Source organism: Marmota flaviventris, chromosome 9 (genome assembly GCF_047511675.1).
Source record: "Marmota flaviventris isolate mMarFla1 chromosome 9, mMarFla1.hap1, whole genome shotgun sequence".
In the NCBI taxonomy this organism is placed as follows: Eukaryota; Metazoa; Chordata; class Mammalia; order Rodentia; family Sciuridae; genus Marmota; species Marmota flaviventris.
The window spans coordinates 13,618,345-13,633,106 of NC_092506.1; the positions used below are offsets into that span (position 1 = coordinate 13,618,345).

The following is a 14,762-nucleotide window of genomic DNA, read 5'->3' on the forward strand; positions in this document are numbered from 1 at the left end:
ATTAAACAGATACATGAGGTGGGATGGAAAGGGAGAGAAAGGGAAATTGCATGGTAATGGAGGGAGACCCTCATTGTTATACAAAATTACATATAAGAGGTTGTGAGGGGAATGGGAAAATAAACAAGGAGAGAAATGAATTACAGTGGATGGGGTAGTGAGAGAAGATGGGAGGGGAGGGAGGGGGGATAGTAGAGGATAGGAAAGGTAGCAGAATACAACAGTTACTAATAGGGCATTATGTAAAAATGTGGATGTGTAACCGATGTGATTCTGCAATCTGTATTTGGGGTAAAATTGGGAGTTCATAACCAACTTGAATCTATTGTATGAAATATGATATGTCAATAGCTTTATAATGTTTTGAACAACCAATAAAAAAAATAAATTAAAAAAAAATCAAATTAGAGCAGTGTTTAAAAGAAAAGGATGGATCATTCATACATATATATAATATATATATGTAATTTTATAGTAAGTATGATGTACATGAAATAGTCTCTGCTTTATGCCTTTTATAGGAATATTATGGAATTACTCCGAAAAGAAGCTACATCATTGAAAAAGTCACTTACCCTGATTTCTTATCATTGTTATCTGTTAGGATAAAAACAATGCATAAAGAGGTTAATAATGATGACACAATGCAACAACATTATTAATAATTTTGATCTGGGAAAACTTTCCTATAAAGTTCTTTTATTTCATAAAAATTTCAAAATGATTAAAAAAAAGAAATAATATCAGAAAGATACTGAAGATACTATATAAAATGAATGTTTAATCAGCTTTCAACTTTTTGAATGTAAATATACTGATTCACTGTGAAAATTCCAAGTCTATTGAAAGAAACTGGAAAATAAGGTTCATATTTAGTCCTATGCTACCATGCTATATCCACTGTTCCTAAAGTGTGTCCTTACTGAGATGTATTTAGCTCAGATTTCATTTTCCATAAATTGATAATTGTTTCTTCTACAGAAGAGAAAGATATTGGTTTTAGCAAAATATTCTTTCCTTAAGGACCTAGTTCCCCTGTGATGGATATGGTGACATTTCTTATTTAATAAAACAGTATATTTTGAGATTTAAAAAAAAAAAAGGATGTTGAATGCTTTTTAATTTATTTGTTGGCCATTTGTTTTTCTTCTTTTGGGAAATGTCTGTTCCATTCTTTTACCTATTTATTGATAGGATTATTTGTTTTTCAGTGTTAAGTTCTTTGAGCTCTTTGTATATTCTAGATATTAACCCCCTTTCAGAGGAGTTTCTGGCAAAGATTTTTTCCTATCCTGTGGGCTCTCTTTTCATGCTCTTGTTTCCTTTGCTACTGAGAAGGTTTTTAATTTGGAGCCACCCCACTTACTGATTCTTGATTTTATTTTTTGAGCGTTAGGAGTCTTATTCAGGAAGTTGGTGTCCGCACCGATATGTTGGACTGTTGAGATTTTTTTTTTATATTGTAGGAGTTGCAAAGTTTCTAGGTCCTTGGTCCACCCTGAATGGATTTTTGTGCAGGGCAAGAGATGAGGATCTAGCTTCATTCTTCCATATAAGGATATCCAGTTTTCCCTGCACCATTTGTTGAAAAGGCATACATTTTCTCCAATGTATGTTTTTGGTACTTTTGTCAAGAATCAGGTAACTATATTTATGTGGATTTATCTTCATGTCTTCTATTCTATTCCATGGGTCTTCATGTCTGTTTTGATGCCAATATCATGCTGCTTTTGTTACTATAGCTTTGTAGTATAATTTTCCCTAAAAATTTTAATACTGTATTTCTAGTTCTTTAAAGAATGTCACTGGTATTTTTATGGGGATCACATAGAATCTGTGCATCAATTTTGGTAACGTTACCAATTTGACAATATTAATTCTACCTATCCAAGAACATGAGAGAGATTTCCATTTTCTGAGGCCTTCTTCAGTTTCCTTCTCCAGAGTTCTATAATTTTCATTGTAGAGGTTTTTCACATCCTTGGTTAGATTTATCCCCTAAAATATATTAATAATAAAGTGGACCTCACAGTCATCTACAGAATATTTCATTCATCAACAATTAAATTAACTTTTTTATCAGCTCCCCATAGAACATTCTCCATTTAGACCGTATTTTAAGACACAAAGTAAGTCTTAACAAATACAAAAAATTGAAATAATTCCTTGCATCTTACCATAAAACAATGGTATGAAATTGGAAAACCAATAACAAGATAAAAAACAAAAACCATTTAACAAATGAACATTGAATAATATGCTTTTGAATAATGAATGGGTGATAGAAGGAAACAGGGGAGAAATGAAAAATTTTTAGAAACAATTAAAACAAAGATACATATCAAAATCGCTGAGACTTTATGAAGGCAGTTCTAAGAGCAAAATTTATAGCATTGAGTGCTTACATAAAAAAAAAGAACCAAAAAGATCCCCAATCGATGATCTAATATTCTAACTCAAGATCTAGAAAAGCAAGAGCAAACTAATTCCAGAACAGAAAATAATAATTAAGATGAGGGCCAAAATTAAGGAAGAGAAGGAAATTAAAGATACAAATAGAAAAAAAATTCAACTTATCTCTGTTTTTTAGATGACATGATCTTATACTTGGATGGCTCAAAAATCTCCACCAGAAGACTTCTAGAGCTGATCAACAAATTCAGCAAATTGGCAGTATATAAGATCGATATAAAAAATCAATAGGTTTCCTTTCTTTAATAAGGAACCTGCTCAGAAAATAATTTAAAAAAACAATTCCATTCACAATAACCTCAATAAACCATTTGGGAATAAATTCTCCCCGTTTTAAACTGTGGCACAGAAACATAGTGACCTGTCCAAGGTCACCCAACCAGTTAGTGGAAATGCCAGGATTTCAATGTAGACAGGTCATGACCAGAGATAATTTATTTTCTTTACCACTACAATATCCTACTCCTCTAAATACTTGTATTGTTTCAAAACACCTTTTAAAATTGCTATAACAATCTTGGAACACAGTAAAAATAGGGAACACAATGATTATTTTATTTTATTTTTTCAGATGAATACACTTTAAAATAACTAAAATAATTTGGGAGATGAATAAACCCAGACATGGTTATGTTCTTGTCCAGGGGTATAAATAAGGATGTGCATCTTCCTGGATTCTGTGCTTCTTCTCCCAAGCAGGATTCAAGGAGAATAGTGCTCTGGGGAGTGAAAGGGAACTAACCTTTCTTAGACTTCACATAAATCATAGCTGGATGAATTATAGCCTCATTCTTCACTGTACTTCACAACCAAGAAGGCAACAATGTATCACTGTTATCAGACAATCATCTGACAGGATGTCCAGAAGGACTAAACGAGATAATACTTACTCTTTTCAGACTACCTGGCACCTAGTGTTCAGTTAATATAAATGTTATCTGAATCTGGATTGACATTGGTAAAGAGTGATTTACAGAGGATGGACAAGCTTTCAACCGAAATGAAAATAATAAGTATTTGAAGACAGACATTTTGTCTGAGTTGGGTCTGGAACTAGCAGACATAGTACAAGTTTCTACAGACTGTCAGACAGAGGTCAGAAGATGCCAGTTTCAGGTTATTGGGATCCTGGCATGCTCATGTCATTGGGGTGACATTAGAGTACATGAATCATTTCCTGTGCATAAGTAATTTATCCATTTTGCCTTTTTTTTTTTTTTTTTTACCGGTGAAGCACAATTTCAAGATGTCATACCTGGAGAACAGTACTAAGGTGAATGAGTTCAGACTCTTGGGATTGACCGACACCCCAGAGCTGCAAGTTCCCCTCTTCATAATGTTCACCCTCATCTATCTCATCACTCTCACTGGGAACCTGGGGATGATCACATTGATCCTGCTGGACTCCCGTCTCCACACCCCCATGTACTTTTTCCTCAGTCACCTCTCCCTGGTGGACTGCGTTTACTCCTCGGCCGTGACCCCCAAGGTGATGGCTGGGCTTCTCACAGGGGATAAAGTTATCTCCTACAGTGGATGTGCTGCTCAAATGTTCTTCTTTGTGGCTTTTGCCAGCGTGGACTGCCTCCTGCTGGCTGTGATGGCCTATGACCGTCATGCAGCGGTATGTACACCCTTGCATTACACCACCACCATGACGACCAGTGTGTGTGTCCACATGGCTGTGGCCTGCTACCTCTGGGGCTTTGTCGAATCTGCCTCCTACACTGGGTTCACTTTCTCCCTCTCCTTCTGCCGTTCTAATGTGGTCCATCACTTTTTCTGTGATATCCTCCCAATCCTTGCCCTCTCCTGCTCTGATACCTACATAAATGAGACCGTGCTTTACATCTTAACAGCCTTCAATGTCTTTTTTGCCCTGGTGGTTATCCTGACCTCCTATCTGTTCATATTCATTGCTATCCTGAGGATGCGCTCAGCAGAAGGACAGAAGAAAGCTTTCTCCACCTGTGCATCTCACCTCACGGCCGTAACCATATTCTACGGAACCATCATCTTCATGTACTTACAGCCCAGTTCTAGCCATTCCATGGACAATGACCAAATGGCCTCTGTCTTCTATACAATCATAGTTCCCATGTTGAACCCAATCGTCTATAGTTTAAGGAATAAAGAGGTTCATAAGGCTTTCAAGAAAGCCATGGAGAAGATGATGACTCTTTTCCTCACATAATTTTAACTAGGGAGATCATACAATCTGTATGGTTAATCAGTTATCTACTGTTGTGTAACAAAGTGCTCCGAAATTTAGTGGCTTAAAACAATGGCTTATTATTTTTCATGATTCTATGAACAGGGCAGTTTCTTTTCACAGGCTTGCTCATGAGGTTGTGTATGTTCTAGAAGGCCAGCTGAGCTGGAAGGTGCAAGATGGTCTTTTACACATTTCTGGTGTATTGATGCTGGCTACTTGCTAGGTCACCTTAGTTCATGTCTACACAATCTTTTATCTTTCGGAGGCTGGATATACTTTTTTATATGACATTTTCAGGCCAATATTTAAATAGTATGAAGGTAAAACTCAAAGACTTGTTGAAGCCCAAATTCAAAAACTCATACATTTCTTTAGCACACTATAGTGGTCGATGTGAGTCAAAAGTTTGACCCAGATTTGAGTAGGAAGAAAGAGACATCACCTCTTCAGGAAAGGAGATTCAAAGACTTTGTGGCTACAGAGTTAATCCAGCACAGTCAGAAATTAGGTAAACTGTGGTAACAAAAATACAGTGACATAAATCACAAATTATTTCTCAAGTGGCAGTAGCTGATGTAGCAGGGTAAAATGAACTCTCTAGATGGCTATGACCTCTTGCCATGTTTGGATGGAGAATTGAATAGCGTATTGAAATATTTCTTCATCATAAACACTCGACCTGGAGGAAAGCAGAAGGAGAAAAGATGAAAGAAAAGCAATGTTTTCTCTTTCAAGTGATGTAGTAGCTTTCATGACTTCTGAGCACATTCTATCGTCAAGAATTCATCTATTTGGATGCAACCAGTTGCAAGGCTGACTGCCTTGCTGAAATGCCAATACTCTGGAAGAAAAAGAGGATGAGTTTTTGGAGAAAACTAGTCATCTTCCAAATGATTTGTTCCTGAGTCTGAACTAACGTGTGTTTTTTCCCTTCCTGGAACTTTTTTTCCTAGACCTTGCATTGCTTCTCCAAATAACTTTTTCTTGACCCTTCCATCAAAGATGCTCTCCTAAGTAATCCCTCACCCTCCTCTTTGTCACAAAATTTAAACAAATCTCTGAAATTATATTTCATATTGGCTCAAACACTTAATTTCTATGTCTTGTGAGTCATGTGTAATCATGCATAAATAACCTGGTTGTTTGTGTTTTTGAAAAGCAGAGATTATATAATTTGCTGATGTATTAGCTACAAGTGTGGAAAAATAGTAGCTCAGTTGCCTAAACAATTAGAAAGCCACAAGACCATTATGTGAGATGTGAGATTGTGATAGTAGAAGGTTTGCTGTGGGAGGAGGACGTGAGTCTCCTTTGGGTGCTTTCTTATCTTGAAGTGTCTGTTGGATACTACAGGAGAAGTTTAAAACTGCAATGAAGAAATAAATTTGGGAGTTATTAGCATGTAACTGGTATTTACTGCCACAAGAATGAGTGCTATGCATGAGGGGACATAGGCAGAGAGGTGGCTCAAGGGCTGAGACCTGAAGAGCTTTCTCAATAAGATGAGATGGTCTTAAACTTCCATTAAAGAAGAATACTTTAAGCATCCCTATTTTGGTAGAGTCATACTGGAACAAGAACTACAAAAATTTAGGGTGTTGCCTTCACAGTCAGGTGTTACCAACCACCAGACTCAGAATTTTTGAAGGAGCTAGGAACTACAAGTAAAGCAAATTTAAATCTGGAAGGAACATTCAGGATCATCTAATTGGACATTTCACTCCTATAAATGAGAAAAATGTGTTTCCACTGGCCACTGGCTGATTACCTGGGGCTCTTTGAGCTCTAAGATACATACCAAGTACATCTTCCAATTTCCCATGGGTGTCCATCCATTATTTTTTTTCTATAAAAATGTCTACTCTGGCATCTCATGTGTCCCAATATACATTCTAAATGATATTGTATTCATTTACCCAGTGATGTTGAGGAATTTGCTTATGGTCATACAACTCTCCAGTGGAAATTTATGAGTAGAACCCAAGTAGCTGGACTGGCTCTTACAATTCCATCTTTGTTGATACATTATTGAATTGAATGGAGGCAATAAGCCTGTCCATTCTCCATTCATTCATTGTGGACCCTAAAATGCATCCAATTACACTGGTCCCCACTTATCCATGGTTTTGCTTTCTATAGTAAGTAGCCTGCAGTCAATCCTAGTTTGAAAATATTGAATGGAAAATTATAGAAGTCAAAACAATCCATGTTTTTTATTGCATGCCATTCTGAATAGCATGATGAAATTGCATGTTGTCCTGCTCCATCTCCCTAAGGACATGGATCATCTGTTTGTCCAACTTAATCATTCTGTATACACTACTTGTTCACTAGTCACTCAGTGGTCTTTGTGGTTTTCAGATCAACTGTTATAGTATCACAGTGCTTGTTCATGTAACCCTTTGTTAATCTAATAATAACCTAAAATACAAGAGTAGTGATGGTGATAAATTTATTACAGTGTATTGTTATAATCATCTTTTTATTACTTACTATTGTTAATCTCTTATTGTGCCCAATTTCTAAATTAAACTTTATGAAAAGTATGCATGTATAGGAAAAAACATAGTATGTATAGAGTTCAGTGGCATCTGTAGTTATCCTTTTATAGTATTTTAAAATAGAATATTAAATTTTCTCTTCTTTACATTTACCACCATACCCATTTTGAGCATGTATAGCGTGCGCGCGTGTGCACACACACACACATACACACACACAAAATCTATGACTTAAAATAGGGTTACATTCTGATAAACCTGAGTCGAAAATAGCCTAAGTTGAAATTTTATTTAACATCCTAGTAAACCCATCAAATATCACAAAAATCGCAAATTGAATCATTGTTAAACCACGGACGGTCTGTGTGTTTGCATGTGTCTATTTGTCTCTGTAACATAAGCTTAAAGATGGTACAGATCTTCAACTATTTTCTATTCACAAATTCTAGAGGAGGGCTGGCTTATAGTAGACACTTAATGAATGCATACATCTAATGAATTAAATAGATTGCCCAGATTTCTCTGCTGAGGACAAGATTCTATTTAGGTATTTATTTAGAGATAGTCTTGCTATGTTGCCTAGGCTGACCTTAAACTCCTGGCCCCAAGTAATCTTCCTGACTAATTATCCTGAGTAGTTGGCACTACACGTGCATGCCACCTTACCCAGCATGGGCCAGACTCTTAGTGATGTCTCCTTTGATATCACCACTTTGCTATTTCAAAGGCATCTCAAATACACCAGTTCAAAAGAACTCTCATTGTGTGTCCTCTTAGCCTTTTTCTCCTGAGTCATTACTGTAAATGACTCAGTGAATGGCAGCAACACCAACCCAATGATACTGAATTATTCTTGAGTGCTTCCTTTTCCATACTTACTGCATTCTGTCCATCAGCATTGTTAGATATGGAAAATGACAAACCCCAAAATATGTGGCCCAGGGAGAAGGAAAGAGGGAGAAAGCAATACATGAATCCTTTCCTAATACATTATTTCCCAGGGACAAGACAGGCTCTGGGAAGGAGATATCCATCAAGTCTGAAATGGCAGCTTCTGTGAAGAGGCCAAAGCATTGATCCCACCCTAAACAAATTCTTTCCCCTCTGCTGACCACTGCCCCACCTTACATCATCCATCTGGCCTAGTAAAGATTAATCCCAGATACTGACCACTGACCCCCACACCCACTGACCTTACACCCTCCATCTGGCTCAGTAAAGATAGCCCAAACTGACATGCTCATTAATGGAGACACCTCTCAGTGTGACCTATACAAGCCTAAACTCCCCCTTTCTCCAGTGGCTCATTTTCCACCAGGAAAGTAGGTCTTTCAGAAGCGTCACTCGGTTCCTGAACAAAAGCTGTGCTGATCCGTGAAGTTTGCATCCGGCCTGGTCCTTTTGTGCTAACAAGCATATTCTTTATATTGTGCCTGCATGTACTCAACTGTCATTAGTGTGTCCTCGTTCTTCATTTTCAGTGCTATGAACCTAGTCCCAGCAACTGTCCCATCACCTGCATCTCTACCATAACCTCCAGCAAACTCGTCTTTTTGCCTCTTTTGTGTTTTTCTTTTTCAGTATTAAGGATTGGACCTGGGTCTCAAGAATGGTGGACAAGCACTCTACCACTGAGCGATACCCCAGCCCCACCCCTTGCTTTTGTGCTCCAGTACCCATGGCCTTCATCAGTTCAGTGAGCCCCTCAATTTCTTCTACCCAGAAGACTTCTTCTCTTGCTATTCTCCTGCCTGGAAAGCGCTTTTTTGTGGCCCTTGATGTTACCAGCTTAGCTTCATTTTTCAGGTGTCACCTTAAATCCATTGCTGTTGGATTTTACTTTTGTAAACAGTTTTTGCTTTATTCTTTTATCCAAGATTGCTTTGGCTATTCAGGGTAGTTTGAGGTTTCAATCAAATTGTAGATTTGTTTTTTTCTGTGTTTGTAAAAATGTCATTAGAATTGTGATAGGGATTGCATTCAATCAGTAGATTCCTTTGGGTAGCATGGGTGTTTCAACAATATGAACTGCTCTAATTCATGTTTAAATACTCAGTATTCAAAAATTCCAATTTACTTGTGTCCTCCTCAATTTTGTCATCAATGTTTTATGGTTTTATAGTTTTCAGTGTATAGATCTTTCACCTCCCGAGTTCAATTTATGCCTAAATATTTTTGTAGCTATTGTAGAAGGGATTATTTTCTGGATTTATTCTTTATGTGGTTTGTTTCTAATGTAGAGAGCTATTATTGCTTTTTGTACATTGATTTTGTATCCTACAGCTTCATTTAATTTATTTATTAATCCTAACATTTTTAATTGGGTCTTTAAAATGATTATGTTATCTGCAAACAGGGAAAATGCCATTTCCTTATTTCTCACTCGGATGCCTTTTATATCTTTCTGCTGCTGAATTGCTCTGAATACCATATTGTTTCCAGTACCATATTGAAAAGAAGTGAAAAGCATAGACATCCTCATCTCATTTTTGAACCAAGAGTAAAAACTTTTAACTTTCATCATTGAGTAGGATGTTAGCTGTGAGTTGTCACAAATGGTTTTTGTTGTGTTTTTAAGCCTAATTTGTTGAGAGTTTTGTTCATAAAATTATTGAATTAAGTTAAATGCTTTTCCCCCCAGAATCTATGGAAATGACAATATATTTTTCATTCCATTATGAATGTTGAGCTATCCTTGCATCTCAGGGGAAAATTCCCACTAGGTTATGGTGCATGATCCTTACCATGTGCTTTTGAACTCAGTTTGTTAGCATTGTGTGGAAGATTTTTGTGCCTGTCTTCATCAGGTATACTAGTTTGTAATGTTTTTTTCCTGTAGTATCCTTTTCTGGTTTTGATAACAAGGTAATGTCAGTTTCATAAAAAGAGTTTGGAAGCATTATCTCTTCTTCAATTTTTTTTATTGGTTGCTCAAAACATTACAAAGCTCTTGACATATCATATTTCATACATTTGATTCAAGTGGGTTATGAACTCCCATTTTTACCACATGTATAGATTGCAGGATCACATTGGTTACACATCCACGTTTATACATAATGCTGTACTAGTGTCTGTTGTATTCTGCTGCCTTTCCTATCCCCTTCCTATCCTCCTCCCCTCCCCTCCCCTCCTATCTTCTCTCTCTACCCCATCTACTGTAACTCATTTTTCTCTCTTTTTTTGAAGATGTTTAAGAAGTATTGAGATTATTTCTCCTTTAAAAGTTCAGAAGAATTAAACAGTGAAAGAATTGATCCTTAGATTTTGGATAGATTTTCTAAAAATCTATTGATTCAATCTCTTTTATCCTTATGGGTTAGTTCAGATTTTATATTTCTTCATGATTCAGGCTTCAAAGATTGCATGTTCCTAGGATTTACCCATTTATTATGAATCATGTAGTTTGCTCTTTTTTTAAAAAAAAATTATTCTATTTGTTATACATGACAGCAGAATACATTTTGACATATTGTACACAAACGAAGACCAACTTCTCATTCAACAGGCTGTACATGATGCAGAGTCACACCGGTTGTGCAATCATACATGAATATAGGGTAACAGTGCCCATCTCATTCTACCATCTTTCCCATTCCCCTTTGTCTAATTTTAAGTCACTTCATTCTTCTCTAGCACACTCCCTCCCTCAGCATCCATATATCAGAGAAAACATTTCACCTTTGGTTTTTTGGGATTGGCTTATTTTGCTTAGCATGATATTGTCCAGCTCCATCCATTTACTGGCAAAAGCCATAATTTCATTCTTCTTTAAGGCTGAGTAATATTCCATTGTGTATATAGGCCACATTTTCCTTATCCGTTCATCTTTTGAAGGGCATCTAGTTTAGTTCCATAATTTAGCTATTGTGAATTGAGCTGCTATAAATATTGATGTGGCTGCATCACTGTAGTATGCTGATTGTAAGTCTTTGGGGTATAAACCAAGGAGTGGATAGCTGGGTCAAATGGTGGTTCCATTCCAGGTTTTCTGAGGAATCTCCATACTGCTTTCCATAGTGGTTGCACCAATTTTCAGTCCCACCACCAATGTATGAGTGCACTTTTTTCTCCCACATCCTCACCAACACTTATTATTGCTTGAATTCTTTTTAATTGCCATTCTGACTGGAGTGAGATGAAATCTTAGAGTAGTTTTGATTTGTTTTTCTCTAATTGCTAGAGATGTGGAACATTTTTTCATATATTTGTTGATTGATTGTATTTCTTCTTCTATGAAGTGTTCTTAGTGCTGACTGGATGCCAGCAGTCCAGCCTTTTTAATGTGTAACAAAAAAAACTTCTGCAGATGCAGATATTACTAAATGGTGCCGAGAAGGACAAATCCACTTCTGTTTGAGAACCTCTGTTCTAAATAATTGGTATATTAAAAACAGTACAGTTAAAATGACTGCTTAATTGAGCACTTTCTTAATCCATTTGTGGATTATAACAGTATGTCTGAGACTAAGTAATTTATGAAGAACAAAATTTTATTTTCTCACAGATGCAGAGGCTGTGAAGTCCAAGTTCAAGACACCAGTGAGTTCGGCTGTTTGGCAAGGACTATGTCTTCTGGAGAGGAGGAACACTGTATTCACATTATGGAAGGTGAAGGGCAAAGTTGACAAATGCTGTGTGGACCCTCTTTATAAGGGTCTTAATTTCATCCACGATAGAGGAACGCTCCTGATGTAATTGTATCTTCAAGGTCCTACTCTTGATACTATCACATTGGCGACATCTGAGTTCTGGAAGGGGACACATTAACATCACAGTACTCATTCATAACCACCCCCACATTCATGTCCTTTTCACATATAAAATATATTCATTCCATTTCAATGTCCCTAAGTAGTCTTACTCATTCCAGCAGCAACTTGAAAATCTAAAGTCGAGAGTCTCATCGAAATCAGATATGGGTAAGACTCAAGGCACAATTTATTATGGGGCAAATTCCCCCTTCAGCTGTGGTCCTGTGAAGTTAAACAAGTTATGTTCTTTGAAACTACAGTGATGGGACAGCTGTAGGATAGACATTCCCACTCCAAAGGTGAAAAATAGTCATGACAACAGGAATAGCAGATTCCAAGTCAGAACAAAATTCAACAACACAAACATTAAATCTCAAGTCTCCCATTGATCCTACGTGTCCTAAGTCCCACCATCTGGACACACTGGGATGGGGGTTGGGTTCCCAAGACCCTAAAGAGCCCATTTCTCCCATTCCCTGGAGTCCTATTGGAGCCCCCAAGGCCTCATTACTTTGCTGGGTCTAGCCCACACAGCAGCTGTCCAGGAGTGGTTTTCGATGCCCATGACTCTCCCAGGCTACATTTGCACTCTTGGCTGTATGGGTCTGGGACACTGGGGGCCTCCATGAGTTTAAAAATGTTTTCAGGATCAAGGTCCCATTACCTTGCTGAATGGCATCTGACTTCCTCCTGGCAATACTAATCTCCCTGTCAAATCGTCTCTGGGCTACACTCTTGATTTCTTCCTAAGCATGCTTTTAAAATTCTTTACATGAATAGTCAGAGACTTTCCAAAATGTCTACATTCTAATTCCCTTTTCATTATAAATTCCATCTTTAAATATTTATCTCTTTATATATTTTTCCATGAGCAGTTTAGAGAAGACATGCAGTATCCCCAACACTTCATTACTTAACTTTTTCTACTGCCAAGTACCCTAGTTCATTTTTTTTTTTAAGTGTTTTAGTTTTTATTTTATTCATTCTAATAGTGTGTGATATTTTGTTTGTAGTTGTAAATTTAAATAATACTTTTAAAAGAATGTACTTTTCATAGTGATAGTAATAAAATATTTTAAAACAATATTTCATACAATGATACATTTTGATTAAATTGTGTTTTCTCATTCAAAACTAACATGTGTTAGGTTATATTTTTAAAACTTCTTATTTTTATTTACTTTGAAATAATATTAAATGTACAAATAGTATTTATAAATTCCAATTGGAAACTCACCTTTTTTTTTTTTTAAATTTTTTATTGTTGGCTGTTCAAAACATTACATAGCGGAAGGAGACCCTCAGAGTTATACAAAAGTACATACAAGAGGAAGTGAGGGGAAGGGGAAAAATAATACAAGGGGGACAAACGAATGTCAGTAGAGGGGGCAGAGAGAGAAGAGGGGAGGGGAGGGGAGGGGAGGGGTGATAGTAGAGGATAGGAAAGGCAGCAGAATACAACAGACACTAGTATGGCAATATGTAAATCAATGGATGTGTAACTGATGTGATTCTGCAATCTGTATATGGGGTAAAAATGGGAGCTCATAACCCACTTGAATCAAATTGTGAAATATGATATACCTAGTTCATTATTCTATCCTTCCTACTCCTGTTTCAACCTCTGGTAATCACTATTATATATTCTGGTTGACTGTTTTCTTTGGGAGTGGGTACCAGGGATTGAACTCAGGGGCATTTATTTTGTATTTTATTAGAGAGAGGGTCTCACTGAGTTGCTTAGCGCCTCACCCTTGCTGAGACTGACTTTGAACTTGTGATTCTCCTGTCTCAGTCTCCTGAGCTGTTAGGATTATAGGCATGAGCCATTGTGCTCTGCTCTGGTTGACTTTTTAAACATCCATATAGAATCCATATAAAACATGAAGAATTTGTCTTTCTATTTCAGACTTATTTCATTTAACATGATGAGCTCCAGTTTCATCTATTTTGCACAAAACAATAGGGTGTCATTCTTTTTATGGCTGAATAGTATTCCACGTGCATATATAGAAGCTCTTTAAAATTCATTTATCCATTGATGAGCATCAAGGTTAATCCCATAACTTACTTATTGGGAATAAACATGGGATGCAGATATCCCTGTGATATGCTGATACAATTTCTTGGATATTTCAGAGCTTTGCAATACCAACTTGCCTATATCACTCCACAGATATAAAATTTTGTCCTCTTCCACTTTCCCCAGAGTACCATGCCTTAGGCATCTGTGATTTAACCTTTCCTAATTTTCCTCTAATATCAATGGAAGTTCCTTAAGCAGCACAAATTCCTTGAAGCCTGAATATATTTCACCCAGAATCTTAATTCTGTCAGGAATATACTTTCTCTACTCTAGCAGGTAGGGCTAAAGGTTAGTAAAGATATAAAAGAATTAAAATTATCATGCATTATCAGTGGAATGTAAAATGGTACCTCTTTAAAAATAGTATTTGCAATGTTTTGTAATGTTAAACATAAACTTACCATGTCAGCCCACAACCCCACTTCAGTGTACTTACTTTAGTAAAGTGTAAACCAGTGTTCATATGCAAACCTGTATATTCATAGCAGATTTAATTTTTTGTTTTCTTTTTTTTTCATTTGTTCTAATTATTTATACATGACAGCAGAATGCATTTTGGCACATTGTATACACAAATGCACCACAACTTCTTATTCCTCTGGCTGTACACTCTGTAGAGTCACACCAGTCCTGCAATCAGACATGTACATAGGGTAATAATGTTTGTCTCATTACACCCTCCTTCTCAACCCTAACCCCTTCCCTCCCCCCATTCCCCTCTGCTCAATCCAAAG

General features: G+C 36.7%; 1 protein-coding gene across 2 annotated transcripts; it reads left to right on the forward strand.

The window, feature by feature from the left end:
- Positions 1 to 614: 614 nt before the first annotated feature.
- On the forward strand, positions 615 to 4,666 carry LOC114100087 (olfactory receptor 5B2-like). 2 transcript variants are annotated; one of them, XM_071617047.1, is made up of 2 exons: positions 615 to 626; positions 3,734 to 4,666. In XM_071617047.1, the coding sequence occupies exons 1-2, from the start codon at positions 615 to 617 to the stop codon at positions 4,664 to 4,666; spliced, it is 945 nt and encodes a 314-aa protein (XP_071473148.1). The 2 variants fall into 2 exon arrangements, with proteins under 2 accessions (XP_071473148.1, XP_027800518.2); XM_027944717.2 differs by lacking the exon at positions 615 to 626 and having other exon boundaries at positions 3,719 to 4,666.
- Positions 4,667 to 14,762: the final 10,096 nt, after the last annotated feature.

Excerpts from the sequence above, each read along its gene's own strand:
- LOC114100087 (XM_027944717.2), top strand. The coding sequence starts at position 3,719 with ATGTCATACCTGGAGAACAGTACTAAGGTGAATGAGTTCAGACTCTTG.